The 17,731-nt window shown below is 40.8% G+C and overlaps 1 protein-coding gene across 18 annotated transcripts in view; it reads left to right on the top strand.

Moving 5' to 3' along the window:
- The window catches only part of NFASC (neurofascin), a 275,345-nt gene that overhangs the window by 206,785 nt on the left and 50,829 nt on the right, over window positions 1–17,731 (top strand). For 12 of the 18 annotated variants that reach the window (XM_061632201.1, XM_061632200.1, XM_061632198.1 and 9 more), the window contains 2 exons: window positions 48–170; window positions 753–926. The exons of 5 other annotated variants lie outside the window; for them this stretch is intronic. In XM_061632201.1, coding sequence (XP_061488185.1) covers window positions 48–170; window positions 753–926 — 297 coding nt within the window. Of the gene's footprint in view, window positions 1–47; window positions 171–752; window positions 927–11,556; window positions 11,572–17,731 lie in introns of all 18 variants that reach the window. One more of the 18 variants, XM_061632205.1, reaches the window with a different exon arrangement.

Below are 17,731 nucleotides of genomic sequence, written 5' to 3'. Positions count from 1 at the left end.
TATTTTTCCTCTTCCTTTTTCTCTCCTGGACCCATCTTTCCCTGAAGTACCCAGTGCCCCAAGGTATTTCAGAATCCGCCAGCCAAACCAGAACACCATCACTTTGGAATGGGAGCACCCTGAACATCCCAATGGCATTCTTATTGGATACACCCTTAGATACCAAGCCTGTATGTCCCATGCTTGTTTTTTGTTCGTTTGTTGTCTCGTTATTAATCAGGAATTAGAATTTCTTTGGGAGTTGAATGGCATGTCTTAGTGTAGGAGGATTTCTTTGGAGTCACTAACAATTTATTCTCAGACACATACAGCACATTTTCTTACTGGTCATTTCCATTCCATTATGAGAATGGATCCATCTGACCAAGTACACATCTAGCTTCCTAAAATCTCCTGCCCTTAACTATCAGCAAATAGATGAAGAATGTCATTTTTGTTCATAGTATGAGAGCTCCCCACCATAACAAGTCCTGGACTTGAAAGCTCCTGTAGGACTAACACGGAACATTATCTTTGGGCTGCGTGGGAGCTGAAATTTTAGTCAGCTTAAATAAAAATTTCCCTTCTTGATAGACATAAGATTCCCTACCTGTGTGTGTTTTTTTAATAGTCCTCTAAAACTAACATACCCATTTCAAACAAAGCCAGTACTTCTGTTTGGGTACAATCCTAGGGTGAGAGGTGGTGAAAGTGTAGCATAACATGTTTCTCAAAACGAGACTGAAGCCTACACAGCCTACCTCTCTCTCCAGTTAACGGATCCAAAAGTGGCAGAACAATGGTAGAGAACTTCTCTCCTAACCAGACAAAGTTTTTACTCCAGAGGATGGACCCCATATCGCGCTATAGATTCAACCTGCGTGGCAGGACCCAGATTGGGGAAGGTGAGCCTTCCACGGGGGAGTCGTCAGTCCCATTGAATGAAGGTAAGTAAAAACATGATGCCGATGCAACTCTGGGGTGAGAGAGGAGTGCCCTGTGAAGCTAGAGGTACAAACAGTTTCAAGAGTATTTTGGAATCCACCTATAGCTAGAGAAAAAACAAATTTTGACATGTGACGTCTGCCCTGCTGTGACTTGAGCAAGAATCATTTGCAGACTTGGATATTCCCCACCCCCAAAAGTAGCCCTCTAGATCACATCCATTGCCATAGAAATTACTTATCAGCACTACTTGGGAAGTTCTCTCTAGCCCTGCTTGGGAGTTCTAAATGTGTGATTAACATTGTGTAGTGCGGACACTCCCACTGGCTCGACTCCCACAGTTGCTTTCTCTGCCTTTCCTGGCCATGTATTGGGGAAAGGTCTGAGGCATGTAGGCTTTCTGGTCAATTTGGAAATCAGCTCCATGTGATGTTAGTCACATGATTTAGAATAGGGCTTCTGTCATCTACAGCAGCTTTGGGCATGACAGTGATGCAGGAGACAGGAAGTGGAAGTAGTGCCTCATACTTCCTATCCTTTGCATCTCTGCCTCATATGAAACATTTCAAGCTTTGGTTGTGGAGTTTACAGTGGACTTAATTATGTTTCCAAGACACTGTCTCTGTATTGTAGGCATGCTCTTTTTTTCCAAAGGTGCAGGAAACCACTGATAAAGATTTTGTGTCATTTCCTACTGCTTCTCATTTGTGAAATGATTTACCATAAATTATTGTTCCTGCTGTGTGATAAAATAGGTTTTCCTTATACTGTATAAAGTAAATTTTAAAAGGCTTTTGTGTTTCAAAGGAATAGCTGATAGTTTTTTTTTTAATTGCAAAGCAGCTTTTATACAAAACCCCTTGATTTTATAGCTGGCTTTTCTTTAAGCTTGCATTAAGTACTTTTTTCTGTGCAGATGGTAGAAGAATAATGTTTTAATAGTCATTGTTGTTCATCAGATGTATTCAAGTGATTTAAATGCATTTTCTTTTTAATCCTGGTCAAATTTTGAAATAGCAATACAGTATTTAACATTTCCATTGTGTTTTACTGGTGTTAAATTCAGTATTAGTATTTTAGCATGATGGATTTAGCCTTAATATTTTTAAATTATGGGTGTTATGCAGAAAAGCAGTTCAGAAATAACATCAGTAACTATCCTATCCTTTTCAAACTAGTTGGTTGTGTCATTTCGGCCGGAAAGATTTCTTATCCAACAGGTTTGGAGCTACTGCTCCCTAAGCATACTAACCCTTGGCACATAGTTGTTAGTTGGGCAGACTGATTTAAATCAGCAAGAAAAAGGCTGATATCAAATCAAGTTTCCCATTGATATTTCTTCTTATATTTCCTAAACAAAACCGACCACTAAACCACAATTTACAACTAAATAGAGCAGGGATGGGGAAACTCCAGGTGTTGCCCTCCAGATGTGGAACTCCCATTATCCCTGACCATTGACCATACTGGCTGGGGCTGATGAGAGCTGAAGTCCAACAACATTTAGAGGAGCACAGGTTACCTATCTCTGAAACAGAGTATTATTTACACTGTTGTTTCATTCTTTCAGCCAGGCCTTATATCCCTTAGCTGAACTGTATACATTTTGCATGTTTTCCTTTTTTTTTACCTATAGAGGGAATATCTTTAAAATATTCCCATATAGATTCCTTCTTATGAGCAGCACCCATGACAATCTGCAAGGTTAGCAGCACAATGCTATACATTCTTACTCAGAAGTAAGTCCCCTTGAGTTCAACGGGACTGCGTCGTACATATGGGAATATAGGAATATACACACTGTACAATTTTGTCTCCAGTTCTTCTTTTCAAGGTTAACTCTTTTCTGCTTCAATTAGACCAGCTCCATTCACATAAAAAAGTAACAAACAAAAATGAAGTGCTTGTGACTGATAGGTCAAAGCAGGGGAGAATGGTACTGGGCAGACTGGAGCAATTTATTGTCATCAGGTGAAGATGAAATGTCTGCGTTTGGTAGGCAGAATATAAATATTCATCTTTGAGAAATGAACAACTTAGTTATTCATTTACATAGAAAAGCCTTATTTAACAACATTTCTGGTAGAAGGCATTCGTTCAGTTACAGATTAACTGGAGGGTTAACACAACATTGTAAATAAGCCCCCCCCCCCAAATTTCTGGTCTGCAAAAAAAAAAGACTAGGTTGCTGCGGGCTGGCAGAGGAGATATGGAGCACTCCATCATCAGCTAGGCCACTCACTTGTCTGCATGGAATTCCTGATCACCTAGGGCCACCAGGCTGTTTTTTAAATACAAGGGTAGGCTAACATTCTTATATCTTCATTGCTTAATGTTACCCTCATTATTTAAGAGAAACTTAGTATTCACAATTTATTTGTTTTTCAAAATCTGATTTAAGTGTGTGTGTATATATACACACACGTGCACGCACACACACATCCCCCTAATCATTATATTTTATCCATCATTTAGACAATAATAGTAATTCTCTCTCCCTCTCCCTCTCCCCAATATATTTTTGTGATATGATTTTATCCAATACTAACAGGTTTCAAAGTTGACTAACATGCCAGTAACTATTTATGTTTGGCACTGCCGGGTCTTTTCATTTGAGGATTGTTGTCACCTTAATATGTATTTATTCATGATTGTCTGCCATTCTTTCAACACCATGAGAGCTAGACTTGAATCGGGAAAATAATTGCTTGATAGGCTTATCATTTTCACTACCACAGTTCTACTTTCATTTTGTTTTTTCCAAAGTAGGAAATCAGTTCAAACCGCTTTCTGTTCTTTAGTTTTTATTTTACTGACATTAGCATCCAGCTGTTCGTATTATTATGTTAATTCGCTCTCTATGTAGCTGCCCACCCACAGATCCGTTTAGTATGATTGTATCATTTCTTTGAGAACTGACATGTTTTTCAGATTAGAGTATACCAGATTTCCATTAAACAAGCAGAAGGGAAGGGCTGGTTTATGGCAAGCAGGCTGGACTGACCTTAGCTTAAAACATCAGATCAAGAGGGAAAGAGTTTGACCAGCACCCCATGACTCCACTCCCAAGCCAAGCACTAGAGAAACCTTCCCCAGACTACAAACTTCCTTGTCCCTAAAGGAAACTCTTCAGGTTGTGTGTGCTTCCTGGCCCACCCATCCCATCTTTTAGGAGACATCCAGGAATCTTGTGATTAGTAATCACACCCCTGGCACTATGGCAGCTCCCCATGTTTGGTCCTCACCTTGAACAGGAGCCCACAGTTCAGGTAAGGACAGAGTTGCAGGACCTTGGAGACCTCCATCTGGGCAAGGTATTTCCTTCCCCACTCATTGCTTGCAACAGAGAGCTTGGGGCTTTTGGTGGAGAAGTTAATGGTTTCTCTGTGATCTCACTCTCAGGTGTCTCTTGGTGGGTGTCTCTGGCTTAGGCCCAGTGTTGGGGCCTGTATTTGGGTCTAGCTGTTACAAGCCTTTGCTGCTGGTCCCTCCATATCTAGGTCAGTGTGCAAGCTGCTGCCCAGTGTGGGCACCATGACATTCTTTCCCTTATGACCCCGAATCTTCCACCCAAAGCAAATGTCTCCATGATGCACTGTTCCCAATTTGAATCTCCACAGATGGTGGTCTACCAAGTCCAACTGTACTTTTGTTTCCTCCAGTCCAGAGACACATTTCTGGCACTGGAAACAAGATTGGTTTCACATGGCTACTGTTACTCTCTCCTATATCCCACTTTGTGCTTCCCTTGTTTGTTTGTTTGTTTATTTATAGCTAGCCTAGCTCCAGAAGTATCCCAAGGCGGCAAACAAGCAATAAAACATTAAAAACATATTTAAACATCTTCAAAAGAAAACATCTTTAAAACAAAAAAAATCTTTAAAAAATCTTAAAAAGCAATTCCAACATGGATGGAGACTGGGATAAGGTTTCTACTTAAAAGGCTTGTTGAAAGAGGAAGGTCTTCAATAGATGCTGAAACGACAACAGAGGTAGTGCCTGTCTTAATATATAAGGGGACGGAATTCCAAAGGGTAGATGCCGCCACACTAAAGGTCTGCTTCCTATGTTGTGTGGAACAGATCACCTGATGAGGTGGTATCTGCAGGAGGCCCTCGCATGCAGAGCACAGTGATTGACTGGATATATAAGGAGTAAGGTAATCTTTCAAGTATCATAGTCCCATGTTGAATAGGGCTTTATACACCAAACCAGCACTTTAAACTTAGCCTGCTAATGGGCAGCCAGTGCAATTCTTTCAGCAGTGGGGTGACATATTGGCAATGTCCTGCCCCGTGAGCAGTAACACCACTGCATTTTACACCAACTGCAGCTTCTGGACCAAATCAAAGGGCAGCCCCACATAGAGGGCATTACAGTAATCCAGCCTGGAGGCTACCAGTGCATGGACAACTGTCTAGAAACAGCTGCAGTTATCTTACCAGCCAAAGCTGGTAAAATACACTCCTAGCCACTGAAGTTACCTTGGCCTCTAGCGACAAAGATTAATCCAGGAGCACCCCTAAACTATGAACCTGCTCTTTCAGAGGGAGTATGATCCCATCCAAAGCATGCAGTTGATCAGTTATCCAAACTCTGGAATCACCTGCCCACAGTACATCCATCTTGCTAGAATTCAGAGTCAGTTTATTTGCTTCAATCAGCCCACCACCAAATCTAGACACTGGTCCAGTGCTTGCATGGCCTCTCCTGATTCAGATGTTACCAAGAAATAGAGCTGGGTATCATCAGCATACTGTTGACACCTTGCCCCAAATCTCCTAATGACCACTCCCAACAACTTCATACAGATGTTAAACAGCATTTGGGACAAGATGGTATCCTGTGGCACCCCACAGCATAACTGCCAGGGAGCCAAAAGACAATCACCCAGTGCTATTCTCTGAACCCAGCCCTGGAGATAGGATCAGAACCACTGTAAAACAGTGCCTCCAATACCCATCTCAGCAAGTCAGCTCAGAAGGATACCATGGTCAATGGTATCAAAAGCTTCTGAGAAATCAAGTAACAGGCACACAGGCTTTGTCTTTTTCTTGATAAAGGTCATCTATCAGAACAACCAAGGGTGATTCAGTCCCATAACTAGGCCTGAACCCAGATTGGAATGAATGAAGATGATCTGTCTCATCCAAGAATACTTGCAATTGCTATGCCACAACCCACTCAATCACCTTCCCTAAAAGGGGGCTATTTGTGACCAGGTGATACTTATCACAAACTGATATTTTGCAGGGTGGTATTTTGCAGGAACGGTCAGACCACTTCCTCTTTCAGGGCAACCAGGTGCACTCCCTCCCACAAAGACACATTGACCACACCCTGGATCCACTCAGTCATACCCCCTTGGCAAGCTTTAATAAGCCACGAAGGGCAAGGGTCAAGAAGACACATTGCTGGCGTCACCAGGTCATATCAACTGAAACTAATCCCAAGAAGTTGCTGCAGACGTTGCACTGGACTCCTCAATGGGGACTACAGTAAATGCTGATGGGGCATCAAGATTGCTGTGGAGGCAAGCAAGTTTACCCTCAAAGTGCCTTACAAACAATTCACAGTGGATTTCCAAAGGGTCTAAAATTCAAATTCCTGGATCAGATGTTAACAAACTCTGGATAACATGAAAAAGCTCCACTGGATAGCTACTTGAGGATGCAGTCGAGGGAGAGAAGTGGCCTTCACTACCCTCACTTGTTACACAATAGGCATGTTATATTGTTTCACTTCTCCCCAGTTAGCCTCATAGCACGTCTTGCTCCACTTACACATTACCTGTCATCCGGCCTGTTCCATCACCCTTAGTTCACTGGCGATGTCCCAAAGTGTACCAACGTGCAAGCCATGCTCCACAATGCGAGAGAGGGCACTCAGGGGCAATGTTGTGATAAGGCCACATGTTTGTGTGTGTATCTGCAGTGCAATTTGCCTTTGTGCAGCATTCCCAGATATCTGTTTATTTTGTGGGGTGCCCTTTATTCTAAGGCATTGCTGTATCCCTCGTGTTGGAGCCCTAGTATGTAATAAGGAGAGGAATGTCACAAAATATTGGGGGAAATGAGACTTTTGAGGTGAACCTGGATGATTCTTTTGGGGGTCAATCAAAAGTTCTCAGCCAAAAATGTTTACTTCAAAATTGAGGGGTCAGGGAAGTGAAAACCCTCTCTTTTCCTTGCCAGTTTCAAAGCAGTAACAGCAGAGTTCCTTCCAGAAGTCCCTGGTTTGAGGCTGCCATTTTATTTTCCGAGAATCCATCTGAGAACAACACTGCATGATAACATAGCACCATGATATAGCAGTGGCTATTTTCATCCCAGAAGTCTCATGAGAGTGATACTTTGTCATCACATGCTGTTGTTCCCAGATGGATTCAGGGAGAAATAAATGGCAGCCAGCAGCTCTGGGAAGAGCTTTTTTGGCATCTTGGGTAAGCCCGCTATTTTTCTGCCTTTCGTGTTCCTCTTTCCAGAAGAAATTGCCATCTCTCCCATTTCACTGCTAAGCAAAATGAATGAGGGACATTTTGTTCAACTATTGATCCAGCTTGGCCAAAATATCTGCCAATTTTGAGGGAAGCAACAGTCTTGATAAGACTAGCAAAATATCTTAGGAGTATTAAGACAAAAGTGTCAGTTGTTCAGCATTAAAACTCATTGGGTGATTTTGGACAAACCGTTTATTAGTTTTTTGAAACAACGATAAACCAACAACTACCTCTCCACCAAAACTACCTCAGAGGCTTACGGATTTGAACCTGGTTCTATCTTCTACTCCAACACTCTTACCACTGTGCCAGACTTCCTATCAGATGTCTATTTTTTAACTTTCAAATCCATTAGAAATATGGAATAAGTATAAAACATGGTTGAGCCCTCCAAAAATAATTGATAGCTTCAGTAATAGATGATCTAGCCTTTAAAACTGGACAAGGAACATTTTACAATTGTGGGAAAACAAGAGCAATATAAAGATTTAATTGACCATATTAGAGTGATAATTTATGTTAAAATAAGGCACTTTCAAAAGGTTGCAATAGTTAGGGGAAGTATAAATCATTTAAATAAAATAAAGATCAAAATATATGGTGTAAGTTCTCCTTAGTCTGATTGCTTTCAAGTAAATGTATACTTTCTTACTTCTGAGATTATACTGGTTATAAGAAACACAACTTGTCAAAGTTCTATAAATTCTCCTGGAATATGAATATAAGTTCAAACAAGTTAAGCTGTATACGATGAAATGAAATGAAGATATTGTAGATACTGGATGTATGGGAATATCTGTGGAAAACTCGAACCTGTTTCACGCTGAATATGGCTATTAAGGAAAAATGCTTCAGGCTGCAATCCTATAGCCAGTCAGACCAGCTGAGGGCCCAAGAAAGAGGTCTGTGGGTGAGAAGACACCAAGACCACCAGCAGGGACAGGACACTCCTGGACAGCTCCACTGGCATAACTATTCTGCTGAGTGGAGGCAAAAGCAGACATTCCAGGGGACTGTGGATCCAAAGGATCCCAAAACCCTTTCTTCCCCTGACACGCCCAGAAAATTCACTCCAAATTATGCAATAATTTCTGCTCTCCGTCTCCTGTCCTGGAGCAGCAAGCTGGCAGGACTATGGATATGGTGGCTGCTCTGCCATGCAGTCTCTCTTCCCCCCCACTCCCAGGATGGGATTGCTCTGCCCAGAAGACATGGCTTTTTGCAAGGAGATACTGGAGGGAAAATTAAGACTGTAATGGATAATATTTTAGGGTGCAATCTACAATCTGTTCTGTTATTATTTTCATGAACACTAAGAAAAGAGTGCTTTCTGGAGAAAAAAGAATGGGTTTCCTATATGGTAACAGCCTTTAGGGTGGATATACCAGGTAATGAAGACCAAAAAAATATCCAGCGGTTGAGGAATTATGGGAATTAGATATAGGAATTGCTTTGATGGCAGAATTAAGCAATTACATGCATTTGAAAGAAAGAAGACAGGACATAAATACTTTTGTTAGAAATTGGATATTCTTTGTAAGATTTTGTAATGATAACCCACTCTTCTGTAAGGCGATCAGCTTGCCCAATCTCAGAGCTTCTCTGCAATCCCTATATTTTTCCAAGCAAGTTTATTTTATTTTAAGTTTTTTAATCGTACAGGGAGACTTGTAAAACAGACGCCTTCAAAAGCTTTCATAGCCTGCTAACTGCAAGAGATGAACTGGGAATCCATATCCTTTCCCATCACCATTGTAATCAACAAATGACCCTCGGTAGGAAAATGCCACAACTTGCAAACTCATAATAGCATAAATACTCTTTGTGAAAGATTAGTCAAACTAAGTGAAAGTTCAGTAGCCCTCCGGGAAGAGAGTGCAAAACAATGCTGACCCTTAACATCCTGTAGAATTTCCAGGAAAAAAACCAAATTCAGTTCAGTCTCTTGCAGTTCAGTCTCATTATTTAATGAACTGTCGCTTTTTATCTTCTGAATTGTAATATGTGGGAAAAGTATTTCCTTGAATGCACATTTTAAAAATGAATCACTTTTCATACATCTATAAGTAGGCGTAACTATAAGATAACTATTTTATCTCACATCTTTTCCCATACTATATCAAGGAAAGAATTCATGTTCTGGTTGGCAATTGCTAGGGGATACCTTGCAATAGGGACCTCTGTTTGACCTCTGAAGCTGCTTGTTGCACTAAATTTGTGCTTTTCTTAGAATTTGCAAAATTGCATGGAGAAAAGGTGGAGAATTTAAATAATGGTTCTTAATGTTATTTCTATCTGTTACTTTTATCCTATGTTTGTTACATGGCAGCTGTTCATTTGTAATATTGCTAATCTGGATTAACGCAAGAGCAATCAACCACAGGACTCTAAAATGCTTTTTACTATTTCTGGAGTAGGAGACCAGGGGGCAAGAATTAGAAGCTTCCTCTTCTAATTTACAGCAAACCATAGTTTGCCATTTGGTCAGAATACAGCGAACTGTTGTGTGCAAATCATTCTTTCTGATCAGGTTCCTGAACCACAATTTGATCCTGGTTTGAGATTCTGGTTTTATTGCAAATTATGGTTTGTGCAAACCATAGTTTGCAGCATTTGAACAAAATGTGTATTTTGGCTTAGCACAAAATAGAAGCTTCAAATTTGCTCCCCTTGTGATCATTGGAGACAGGAAGAGGAAGAGGGAACATTCATGCCTGTTGTTTATCATGGCTTATTCTCATAATGACAAACCAAGGTTTGCCATTCGGTCTGAACTGAAGCTGTGGCTCTATTACTGATACTGTAGGCATCAGAGTAATGGAGTCCAACATCTACCAGCCTTTTGCACTAAAACAACAGCAATATATTATATAGATATAGATATTACTATTTTATAGAAAATAAAAATAATCCAAGAAGGGCTGATATATCCCAAACTACTTTTTCCCTCTTCAAAGCTTTCCTTGATGAGTTGATATAGTTGCTTTTCCACAATGAGCCAGAGCTGTGTAGGCCCTGCAGCATTGAAAGAGCTTACTGAAATGTCTGAACCACAAAGTTATTGAACTGGGCCTTGCGCTTAAAAACCTCTTACTAGCATTCTCGTAGCCAAGATTCTCTCTCATTTGTGTACTGACTTCCAGCCATAGCTGCTGTGTGTCAAAGTGGCTGTGTGCAGACTGTCGGCAAATGAAGAACACTTTGCATGCGGTCATTAGAGTTGCTTGGTAAGTGTTCAAAGCAGCGTGTAAAATCCCAAACTAGGTTGACTTCAGGATGCAGTGTCAGTATGCACAACTGCCTCAGTGTGTGGCAACACAACTGGAATTCAGCAAGGATTTTGAAAATACTGCAGTTGCCTTGCAGGTCAAGGGAACAGACCCTCAGTGGAGTCTCTTCAAATAAAAGCTGAGATGTATACCACATCTCATGGTATTAATAATACCAGATTATTAATGAATGGTGAGCAGTCTCCATAGGCGGAACGTTTAGGTCCATTAGATGATGAGCCATCTGGAGCAAAGCATTTGGAACTGTACAAAAGCATGTTGCTTGAAAGAAGCCTTGCCTGATTTCTTTTCTCCTACAGATATAGGGGAGGCGTTTATAAATGGAAATAAAGATATCCAAGCCACACTTCCATTTCTCACAGACATTAGTTGAGCCAGGGGAATCCGATTGAAATACAGTACTCATGTGGTTATTTGCATTGCATATTGTCTCATCCGTAATAAGTGGCTGGGAATCGATAATGAGCTTGTAGCAGAGTTGTAGTACAGTAGAATTTGTCCTGACATTTAGGGGATTCAAACTGAAGCCAGCAGGATGTAAAATACTCATTTTGCTGAATTTAAAACCACAAACTGTGCAGAACCATTGCCCCCAAAAGTGAAAATAAAGGAAACCAAATTAGCCGTGTCTCTGCACTGGTTTGAACGCCTGTTACGGTTGAGTTTGACTGGGGATAGCAGTGGGAGGTTGAGTGCTGCTCATACATCTTCTCTTTGTTTCAGCCTCAGCCTGCCATATTTATGTATCATGTTTGTGCTATGGTTTTACACATTCCTGTGTTCTCTCTTTCCCCTCTCTCCTCATGTTTCCCTTCCCTGTATTTGATGCTGCACCTTCTGAAGTTCTTCCAACCTCAGGTACTGTACCCACTGGCAGCATACACAGGCATGATGGGGCAGTGTGAGCTCAGGCTTGTCTTTTTTTCTTTTTCTTTTTTTGATGGGGAGCACTGACATTGTATAAGCATGCACCAAGTGAACCCTTTCAATGGAGGGGAAAAGTTTATAGACAGATGTGTTGGCAAATAGCCTACCCTTTCTGACACAGAGAAAAGGTCCATTTAAAGGGTTGACCGTAATGACTGAGCTGCTATTGTCGCTGCTGCTGTGCATGTATGCATGATAGGCTTCTGCAGTTTTTTGGTTTTTTTGCTATTGCACTTAACAACACTGAGATACAGAGAAGTGGCATCTGTTTATGCACAACGGGGAGAGCGGAAGACTGCCTGGTGAATGAAATTCTTAATCTTCAGTGTACTTTAGAGTGAGTGTAAACACACAACAAACTGCAGACCAGACACTCCATCCTCTGTTTGCCCCATCTTTCAAAGTTACACGGGTTACCTTGTGATAGGTGAGTTGATCCACAGGTGGGGGGGGGGGCTTTTCCAGAGGAAAGTCCTTGCAGGCCAGGTATGGCACAAGGACCTCAGGTGGCCTAACCCTGCTCTAGATCATAGTGTTGACAACAGTCTATGACAGTGAAAGGGCATTCCTAAAAAGAAGAAAGTGCTGTCACCAGGTTATGTTTCAAAGTGGTATTCATGCAGAAACCTGACCTGAGAATTGTTCCTTCATAAGCTGTTTTTCCCAATATAACACTATGTTGGAAAGTGCCCTAGTTTTGGGAATATAGCTCCCTGGAACAACCTCCATTTTCTAAACGCATCCTAGAAAGAAGCCATGTTTATCTTTGGGTACTGTCACAACAACTGAGGGGAACTGAGAATGGGAGTCTTTTGTGCGATGACTACAAAAGTGGGGATCCATTTTCAGACTCAAAGCAATACAATTGTGCTTTCTTCAAATTTAGGGGATGTTTGGCAGGTAGGCAAAAGGCCAATAATGAATCTCTTGTGGCAGCACAGTCAGAGAGTGTCTGCTGATAAGATTGCAAATGTAAGGAGCTTTCTCTTGCCCAGCTTGAGGGGAACAAAAGCGTATTTCTTGAAACCTTGTGTCTCTGGTGCCCTGAGTTTGTTCCTTACAAGATTAAAAACAAAGACAGGAGTCTTCTTTTGGTTTGGGAGATCTCATTTAGCAGGAGTCACAAAACAGAACACTGGAAAACGAAACTGCATTTCTGAGTCCTTGATATTCTGGGGTTAACTGTATCTTGAGGAAGAAAATAAGTCCCCCTTCTATTGAGCTACTGCTTTCACAAGATGACAGAGAAAGAATTCTGTCTCTAGATTACATGTTCCATCTAGAACTCATTTTTTTGGAGGGCAGGGTTGCATTGGGCTTGAACATTTTAGGAGGTTGGGGCTGTATCTCCAAGGGTATTTCTGCTTTCCCAGCCATATTTTGTTGCAGTGGTTTAACTGATAAATTACTTTGCAAGCCTTATTTCCTTCCGTATAGATCTTCCATCCCCACCCCCTTTTTAAATGTATTTTTATTCTCAAAAATACAAAGGGTAGCAGATTGATCTGTCTGGAGTACTATAAGAACCAAAAATATATTTCTGCTGTATAATAACCAAGGACCTGCAATCTTTTGGTTGGGCTTGGCAGGGCTTGCTTCTGAGTAAATGTGTATAGGATTATGCTGTAAAGGACCATTAATTGTCCGGAATACTATTTTCTTGTCTTTATTTTTTGCATCTGTCAGTTCTTTACTCCTTCCTGTTATAAGTGTGTCTAAGCCCTGTGAAGCTCATGGAGATCAGAAGATCCTTGAAATGCAGGGGATGTAACCTAAATACAAGCTGCATTTTTGAGCCTCTTTTTAAAGCAGTCAGCATCTCTCTCTCTCTCTCTCTCTCTCTCTCTCTCTCTCTCAGCACCAATAAAATCTGAATTCAGTCTTGGCACTGTTTGAGCACATATGAATGTAACATTACATACGACTTGGTTCAGCCTCACCCTGGCTAGTGTTTTGTTTGTGCAAGTCGAAGACAGACTTTAAACTTCAGGGGTTGTTGGACAACTGTCTGAAAAATAGCTGCAGAGCCTACATAATTGTTTCAAAATAGGTAACCTAAAAAGATACATTCTGCATACATTCAAAATATTAGCTGCTGCTGTTGTTAATCTAATTTCAATTCCACCCTTCCTCCCAGAACTCCTACAGAGTAAACTCATGTGTGGTTACTAATATCCTATGAGTGTTGACATGTGTACCACGAGTCAAAGGATCTTAGCTCCATGTTTTCTTTATGATGTGATATTGGGTAGTGTATGAGCTAGACCTAAGGTTTACATTAAGGATAGATAATGATTTGTCGTTCATCACGTATACTTAGGAATCCAGGAGTGTGCTCTGAGAAAAAAGTGGCTTATTAAAGTTATCTGCTTCCTTTTCCTGCACCCCTGCTTTAAGGGATGGTTGTTTCCTCTGCTAAAGATAATGTGATATCAATATTGATATTTCAGCCTGTTTTATGATATTTTGTGGTATTATTTTATTTATTTATTTATAGAATTTATTTATTGATACTGTTTTAGTTTTTATTATTTCTGAATTGTTTTTATCATATTGTTTTTATCATATTATTTTGTTCTTGCTATGGAAGCCGCTTTGAGGTCACCCGGTGAAGAAAAGCGGCATACAAATATACTAAATAAATAAATAATTTGATGTTACGCAACAAAACTATTCCATTACAGTGGAAAATTCTGGCTCTTCCTCCAGAGAGAAGTAGATTTGCTAATGTATGTCTATCTGTGAGAAGTTATAACCAAAATCTTAGGAGGATCTGACTTTCAGCATTCTTGAAAGAACAAATTTTGAAATTTTGGTTCTGTGTCCAAGAAGCAGCATCCACCAACTTTTGTGGAGCAGAACTGGGCCACAAATTATTTGGGCTGTTGCTATATAAACTCCATTGCATATTATATCCACTTATCAAAACAAGTAGTTTTGTCAAGAAGAAAAGGATTGGATGTCAACTAGTAGGCAATACAGCATTTGCTAGTCTTTTTCCATATGCAAAAATAGGAGATAAATCAAGTGCTTCAATATCAAGAGTAGAGATTTACTTGGGGGAAAAATAATGGCCAGTATCCAATGCAGCACTAAGTAACCTTTCCATCAGTGCAAGGATTTACACTTGCATAATGGGACTTTCCCCCCTCCCCGCTCATAGCCCCTAAATCTGTTCTGGAAGTTCTTCCTACACCCCCCCCCCCCGGGAGAATTGGGGCGGGTGCAGAGAAGGAGAGTGGGGAAAAGTCACATTGCACAAGCATAAATCCTTGTGCTTACAGGATGGTCATTTAGCACTACACTGGCTACAAACCTATTAGTCTTTCAACAGAACCATATTTCAGTCTGTACATTTATGCTTCATTCAATTTTGCACTATATCATGTACTGAATAACTCTATGTCTGCTCCTTTTTTTCTCAGTCATTAGATTTAGAGCAAATTAATGGGTTATTTCTCTTTCAATTTCCTCCCATTGCCAAAGCAAGGGAAAACTCTCTTGGAAATCAGTTTGGCTCCCCATCAGAGTTTATAAAATATTAATCCAGCCTTCCAAAGCCTTCATGTGCTATAGACACACTCTGTGAAAACAGTTGTTGTTAACAGCCCATTAGAATCTTCTTTGAATAATTAAATAATAGTATGTGTGTGTCTAGTTCTTTCCTTAGCATGTAGCAGTATTAGGTCTTCAGTAGTGTATGTTCACTGTAAGTCTGCCGTCCTACGCACACTTGCTTGGGAGGATGTCCCGTTGAATTCACTGTTGAGTAGACTAACATAGGATTGCACTACCAGTGATGGAAAAAATTCAGCTGTCTTTAATGCCTCTCTGGCATTTCAGTCAAGCAGGATGCAAGCAAATGAGTGGATGAATATTAGGCACTGGAAATCCGCAGCAGCTGCTAGGGAAACATTTCAGCATCCCAGAACATTCTACCTTGAGCCTTTAGGGTGGTACATTTATTTTAGAAAGAAGTTGAGCAGATTGGAGGGAAAAAAAACCCAGTTAAATGAGACGTTATTAATAGACAATACTATATGCATTGATTTAAATAAGGGCTATGGGTGATTATATCACTACCAAAAGGAATTGCCTCTCATATGCTGTGTATACACTATTATTTGTTGTTCCAGCAAATGGAAGTCATGTTCCAGTTCTTCCTACCAAATGTTGGTCCTTAAGTTTCTGCTATTTTAAAGTCTCAGTGTGTTTTCTTGGTTTTCCCCTCCCCTTATTCACCTCAGATAAGGTGATCACATATAAAGGGCAGGGCTCCTGTATAAACTAAATGTGTAGAAGAGATTAATCAGATACAGCTTTTCTTACCCCTGTCTGACAACCTGTACCTTCTTCAGTTCAACCCTTGTAAGTACAGGATCATTGTCCTCCTTTGCATTAAATTGAAGTTAGGGTAATCAGTGTGAATGAAATCTCTCTCTCTCTCTCCGTACAGATACTCCACCTTCCCAGTTCACCTTGTATATTTGTTGAAACAGGCCCAGTAACAATACATTCAATTTAATTAGGTAGAGCAGCCCTCAAGATTATGTTCTGTTCTCCGCTAATAAAAGCAGGCAGCATTTGAATATGCGTATAGAGCTTGAAACTATGAACATAAGTGAAGCCCTTTACTCTGGGGAAAATCATTACTTAGTGAGGGTCTCTTGGCTTCATTTACTTTTAGCTAATCAGCTAGAAAGCAGCTCATCTGCTGTGTGTTTCAGCCTGTTTTAACTGAACTCTTATACTGTGGCCATTAAACAGAGTCTCACAGAACATACCAAGGCAATCAACCCAGGATACATTGTTCTATAAGTTGTGTAAGAAGAGCCTGTTTCTAGTGCTCTTCTCGTGTCTGTATTACTGACATCAAGGCAAACACACAGTTCCAGCAAATAATGGTTACTAGTCCTTGTTGAAGGGTACATTGTGTCGAGTAGTGATTAGAGCAAGGTAGTGATCTTGCTTTATCTCCTGACTTGCTCCATGACAGCCTTCCCCAACCTGGTGCTGTGCTGACTGGAGCTGATGGCAGCTGTGGTCAAAAAAATCTGAAGGGTGCCAGGTTGGAGAAGGTTGATTTATGACCCTTTAATAGATGTTTAGATGGATTGATATTTAAGATATTCCAGCTTTACAGGGGCACAGTTGTATCATATAACTCCAAATGCAGCTTTAAGCAAATGACAGGTTGCTGTCGTTATTGTAAATATTAAGTTTTCACAGTAAAAGGCAAGCAAATCTGCAGTTGCAGCTAATGGCACCTTCAAAACCAGACCCATATTGGAAGTCTGAGAATCAGCACCATGGAAATGCTGGCCTTGAAATACAGCTGGAATACTTGGCCATGCCTGTCAGTTGGGACCTACCTTGCCAAATGTCCATCATCTTTTGTGCAGTGTTCTGCTGGCAAAATGGAAACCTAAGTGGGATCTGACTTAAAATCAGATCTTCCATTTTAGTATGTTTTCAAAGTACCCAATCTCCAATGTGGCTATATAACATACATCACCCGAGTGAGTTAGAAGAGACACAGGGTTTCAAAGCCCTGATGTTCTCATGACACAAGGAGGTTTATGGCTCAGATGCTGTTGCTACTGCTTCCAGTACCACATACTGTGTGATTGCACAATTCACTTAGATGACTGGCCGAGTGTATGTTGCCCTTCACAGTATGTCTTTGTCACTCCTCATATGCAACGGGCTCTGCTTCTAATCAAAGATTCCCTTTATCTTTAGGCCTGCAGTGCACTCTCATTAAGGAGTTGGATTTCAGATGAGAAGCTGTTCCCCTCCTCCTGTCTTTATCTAGCAGCTGAGCTTCTCTCTACCATGCAATTAATATTCAGAAACAAATGAGGGCATATCCTCAGAAGAGGATTAGGCCTAAACCCACATGGCGGGGGGCACACATACAACCACACTCTGGTGCTGCTCTTTGCTTCCATGTCTTTCCGTCTAGCCTGTTTAGCTCTCTCTCCTTTCTTATCACCACAGCAGGAAACTTGCCAGCATTTGCTAATCTAACCTTTGTGTCCCTCCATACATGAGGCCCAAAGACTTGACATTTATTTCTGCTTTTATCTTT

Source organism: Rhineura floridana, chromosome 6 (genome assembly GCF_030035675.1).
Source record: "Rhineura floridana isolate rRhiFlo1 chromosome 6, rRhiFlo1.hap2, whole genome shotgun sequence".
Taxonomy (NCBI): Eukaryota; Metazoa; Chordata; class Lepidosauria; order Squamata; family Rhineuridae; genus Rhineura; species Rhineura floridana.
This window is presented reverse-complemented; position numbering and strand designations above follow the sequence as displayed.